Source organism: Echinops telfairi, unplaced genomic scaffold (assembly GCF_000313985.2).
Source record: "Echinops telfairi isolate 266 unplaced genomic scaffold, ASM31398v2 ScPeMD7_7424;HRSCAF=8462, whole genome shotgun sequence".
In the NCBI taxonomy this organism is placed as follows: domain Eukaryota; kingdom Metazoa; phylum Chordata; class Mammalia; order Afrosoricida; family Tenrecidae; genus Echinops; species Echinops telfairi.
The window spans coordinates 9,133,927-9,139,691 of record NW_022111324.1 but is presented as its reverse complement, the minus strand read 5'-3'; the positions used below and the strand labels follow the sequence as shown (position 1 = coordinate 9,139,691).

General features: G+C 38.6%; 1 protein-coding gene across 1 annotated transcript in view; it reads left to right on the top strand.

The window, feature by feature from the left end:
* NME7 (NME/NM23 family member 7) overlaps positions 1-5,765 on the top strand; it is a 259,766-nt gene that overhangs the window by 175,416 nt on the left and 78,585 nt on the right. The window contains exon 10 of the mRNA XM_030887764.2: positions 1,531-1,638. Coding sequence (XP_030743624.1) covers positions 1,531-1,638 — 108 coding nt within the window. The remainder of the gene's footprint in view (positions 1-1,530; positions 1,639-5,765) is intronic.

The following is a 5,765-nucleotide window of genomic DNA, read 5'->3' as shown; positions in this document are numbered from 1 at the left end:
TTAAATACTTTTATTGGGGCCTCTTGCATCTCATCACAATCCATACTTTCATCCATTGTGTCAAGCACATTTGCATCTATGCTGCCATCATCATTTAAAAAACATTTTCTTTCTACTTGAGCCCTTGATATCAGCTCCTCATTTTCCCTTCCCCCACCCTCCCTCCCAAATGAACCCTTGATAAGTTATAGATTATTATTTTCATATCTTACATTGCCCTTTGTCATCCACTATAATTGGACATCCCCTCAAAGAAGTGTCAGAAGGAAGAGAAGAGCCAGTCAGGGTGCGGTATAGCACCAAAGAAACACACAGTTTTCCCTAGTTCTCTAATGCTTCCTTCCCTCCTGTATCATGACCTCAATTCTACTTTACAAATCAGATTAGAACAGAACATGCACACTGCTACAGGTAAGAGCCCAAAACACAGGGAATCCAGAATAGATAAACCCCTCAGCGCCAACAATGAGAATAGCAATACGAGGAGGATTAGGGAAAGGTGGGGGGAGAAAGGGGGAATCAATCACAAGGATCAACATATAAGCCCCTCCCAGGGGAACGGACAGTGGAAAAGTGGTGAAGGGCTGGCTATATCTTCTAATAGTTATGCCCCATCAGCTTTCTTCACCACATGTGCTTATGCATCCATTTGGCCTTCAGCAATCGGGAAGGTGAGCATCATAGAATCCTTTGACTTTCTTTGTTTGACGTTCTTGTTATCATCTCATAAATGATCTGTTCTTCAGTCATCAGTGCTCAATATATCAAATCTGAGATGCTCTCTAAATTCTAGTGGGTCATATTTTGGCTCCTGCGGACCTGTTTTAATTTTCTTTGACTTCAACCTGAACTTGCACTTAAGCAGTGATGATCTGTTCCTCCTTGGGAACTGGGGCTCATTTTGATTTATTAGGTTCTTTTCTTTTTCCACAGTGTCATTAAGTGGATAGCAGTGTGTTCTATCTGGTGAGGTCTACATGGACAGTCACTATTTATGCTGTTGGAAGAAGCGGTTTACAATGACACAGTCATTGGTCTTGCAACATTCTGTTATGTGCTCTCTCACTTTCTATCACCAAAGTCATAGTTTTTCAACTATTGATAGTTCTCTCCCCCCCCCCAAGCTTTTGTGTTCCAATCACCAGTAGTTATCGAGTCCTCCTCATTGCATATTGAATCTATTTCAGACTGAAGAACTTTCTTCATCACTCACTTTAGTGTTTAGAGCTTACATTTGAATAATAGTGAAGAACCAGGTTCTTGTTTTGTGTGGTGTCCATAATCTGTTTGCTCTCCGACAGAGACCACAATGAACTTCACATTGGGCCCGAAAGAAAATTTATGAATGAACTAAAATTTTCTGGTGCTGAAAGTTTTTATACATCCATGCTAATTTCAGGAAAATCAACGCCGTCAGTGTATACATGTATTTTATAAATTAAATAATTCAGTGTTGTATGTGGCTGGGGATTTTCTTACAAAGGCCCTCTGACTAACTGTGCTATATGGGAATGTGTTTGTTTTCCATAGGAAATTGCCCGGCACTTACGTGCTGGAACCCTTAGAGCAGTCTTCGGTAAAACTAAGATCCAGAATGCTGTCCACTGTACTGATCTACCTGAGGATGGCCTATTAGAGGTAAGATTCAGAAGGGTAAACGTCCTAGTTATACTTCAAACTCATAAATTAACTCAGCAGTTCCTGAAGGTGGGATATTTCTTACTATGTTTAGACTACACTTAGTTCACGATTTGACAATTTGAGACTACAATTTTAAAAGACCAAATTGCTAAGCAGTTTTGTAAGATTATATTATTCAACAGGATTAAGGTATTTTTCTGTGATGAGCATATTTATGGTTTAAATCATTTTAAAAGGAAAAACTATAGTACTTACAAATTATATGACATTTGTTTTAAATAAGGTGAAAGTATCATTATTATAAGTTGCTTGTTATGGGAATACTCCAATGAAAATTCAGAAATGCCCTGTGCAATGTGATAGCATTAAGAATTATAGCTACCATTTGTTGATACTTTTTAATGTACCAAGCTCTAACTTGATCAATGCTTTGTGCACATTATTTCTTTTAATCTCTGTAGGAAAAGTATAACAGGCTAATAATATCATGTCTTATTTCAGAAAAGATGAAATTGAGAAACAGGGAGGTTAAGGAATATCCAGAATACTTGCGGGGGGTAGAACCATATTTTAACTTTTCATATATCTGATTAATATAAAATAAGTAATAAAAAGAAATAATGAAAAAACTCTAAGAAAATATAAATGAAAGTTGATCTGATCTTCGGTTGAGCATTTCCAAGACAGAGATTTAAAAGTTTGATATTTTTAACATCTTAATTTTTTTAAACTTTTGTATGTCAAAGGGACCTAAATGAAATTAAAGATAAATAATAAATTCAAATAATTAAAGTATAAATGGCAGAAAAATTAATTTATATACTTAATCCATAAGTAACCAGGAGGTCTGGTGGCGTAGGGATTACACACTGACCTGCTAAACACAAGGTTGGCAGTTTAAAACCGCTAACCACTCTGTCAGAGCAAGATGAGACTTTCTACTCCCATAAAGAGCTGCAGTGTCAGAAACCCGCAGGGGCAGTTCTCTTAGGAACCTTGTCCTCTAGGGTCCCTATAACTCAGCATCATCTCAATGGCCTGCATTGAGTTAAGAGTTTAATACATACCGTATAGACTCGCATATAAGCCGAGTTTTACAAAACATTTTTTATGCAGTTTTTGTGGTAAAATTAGGTACCTTGGCTCATATTCAAGTTGACTTATACTCAAGTATATACGGTAAGTGATTATTTTTGTATTATTTATGTTTTATGTGGTCAAGGCAATCAGCTTTTAAAAATTAATTTCTACCTTTGAAGTTATCCATAGAGAACCGCCACAAAATCTGTGGTATACTTCTTTCATGCAAACAGTAGAGATTTGGATTTTCTTTTGCTTTTTTCAATATGGGTCTTAGATATCGCCTATTGTATTGCTTGCTATCAGGTTTATGTTACTTTTTTGAATGATGTTAATTAGCTCCTTTAAGATTTCCAACTATAATCCAAGATGTTAACCTACTAGCGTAATAGCTAAACTGGATACCCTGGTATGGAATGTTGACACACTTGTGAAATACAAATTGCAATAAACTTGATTTTTAAATTAACCAAACAAACATTTATTCTTGAATTCATTTGTTTTGCAAATGTGCATATTTCTTTCACCCTCTGAAGGTGTGTCTATAATTTTACTTTCCAGCTGCTTACAGTCTGCATTTTACAAAGTCATTTGTTAAATGATTAAAATATCTCTGACCTTACTGCCCTGGAGATTCCTTTGAGAGCAATGACTGTGCAGTTTAAAGAATTAATCAAAAACCAAGAGTAGAAACTCTTAACAGCTTCCTCTCATGTGGCAGATGATTCATGTGAGGGAGATAAGCCAGTTTTATTTCCCACCCCTCAGTTCTCTTATCAAAAAAATGCACTAAAGAATGCTGATGCAATACAAGGATGTTCTCTTGGTTAGCAATTAGCTATTGCAGGTTGTGAAGCCAGTTGTCGTTCAGTTGATTACAACACTTAGCAACCCCCGTCTCTCCAAAAGCTACGTGCTTCCCATGGCTGTGGCCATTTGGGAGCAGACTTCTAGGGCTTTCTCCAGAGACGTTTCTGAGTGGATTCAAACCTCCGGCCTTTCAGTTAGCAGCCTAGTGCATTAAACATCTGCACCATCGCTGGGGCTCCCGCAGATTACTGTTTGGCTTGAAATGGTTAAATATTGTGAAAACACTAAAATAAAAACAAAATTAGTTGCCTTCAAAGTAAAATTCAAAGCGACACAAAGACTAGCTTTCTAATCAGAGAAGCACATTGTACTTAAGATACATTGTTCATTGAGGAAACTTTGCTTAGGCGTAGTGGTCGTTTTTTAGGTGCCTTCAAGGCATTTCTGACTCATAGCAACCTTATGAACAACAGAATGAAACATGGCCCGGACCGGTGCCATCCGCACAATTGTGTTTGAGCCCATTGTTGCAGCCCCTGTGTCAATCCATCTACAAGGGCCTTTCTCTTTTTCTCTGCCCTCCACTTTACCAAGCGTGCTGTGCTTCCCTAGGGCTTGTCTCTCCTGATAACAGTACACGAGGTGAAGTCTCCCAATCCTTGCCTTTAAGGGACGTTCTGGCTGGACTTCTTTCAACACATAATTGTTGGTTCTTTCGGCAGTCCATGCTTCTTTCAATATTCTTTGCCAATACCACAATTCAAATGTACCTATTTTTCTTTTTCCTTTCATTGTCCAACTTTCACATGCATATGAGGTACCATATATACTTGTGTATAAGCCGAGTTTTTCAGCACTTAAAAAAAATCATTTTATTGGGGGCTCACACAGCTCTTAGCACAATCCATACATACATCCATTTTGTCAAGCTCATTTGTACATTTGGTGCCATGATCATTCTCAAAACATTTGATTTCTACTTGAGCCCTTGGTATCAGCTCCTCATTTTCCCCTCCTTCCCCACCCCAGCCCCCATGAGCCCTGATAATTTATAAATTATTGTTATTTTCTCATATCTTACACTGTCCAATATCTCCCTTCACCCACTTTTCTGTTGTCCATCCCTCAGGGAAGGGGTTATATGTAGATCCTTGTAATCGGTTCCCCATTTCTAACCCACCTTCCCTCTACTCTTCCAGTATCACCACTCTCAACACTAGTCCTGAGGGGTTCATCTGTCCTGGATTCCCTGTATTTCCAGTTCCTATCTGTACCAGCATACATCCTCTGGTCTAGTAAGGTAGAATTGGGATCATGATAGTGGGGGGTAGGACGCATTAAAGAACTAGAGGAACATGGTATATTTCATTGTTGCTACACTGCACCCTGACTGGCTCTTCTCTTTTCTGTGACCCTTCTGTTAGGGGATGTCCAGTTGCCTACAGATGGGTTTGGGTTCCCATTCTGCACTCCCTCTCATTCACAGTGATATTATTTTTTGTTCTTTGATGTCTGGTACCTGATCCCATCAACACCTCATGATTACACAGGCTGGCGTGCTTCTTCCATGTGTGTTTGTTACTTCTCAGGCAGATGGCCACTTGTTTATCTTCAAGCCTTTAAGATGCTATATCTTTTGATAGCTGGGCACCATCAGCTTTCTTCACCAGATTTGCTATGCACCCACTTTGTCTTCAGCGATCGTGTCAGGAAGGTGAGCATCATGGAATGCCAGTTTAATAGAACAAAGTGTTCTTGCATTGAGGGAGTACTTAAGTAGAGGTCCAACGTCCATCTGCTACCTTAATACTAAACCTATAAATATATGCACATAAATCTATTTCCCCAACATGAGCAGAAGTACCGCATATACTCGAGTGTAAGCCGACCCAAATATCAGCTGAGGCACCTAATTTTAACCACAAAAACTACATTAAAAATGTACTGAAAAACTTGGCTTATACACAAGTATATACAGTACGTGTTCTAGAATTCCCATTCTTTGAAATATTACCCATCATTTGTTGTAGCTCACACAGTCGAATGCTTTTGCACAGTCAATAAAACACAAGTGAACATCTTTCTGGTATTCTCTGCTTTCAGTAGAGATCCATCTGATGTCAGTAATGACATCCCTCATCAGTGTTGAGTTAGTTAGTTTATTGTGCCAACCTGGCCGATAAACACATGTGGGATTAATTGAAGGGCAGAGGGATAAATGGCTCGGTGAGCCT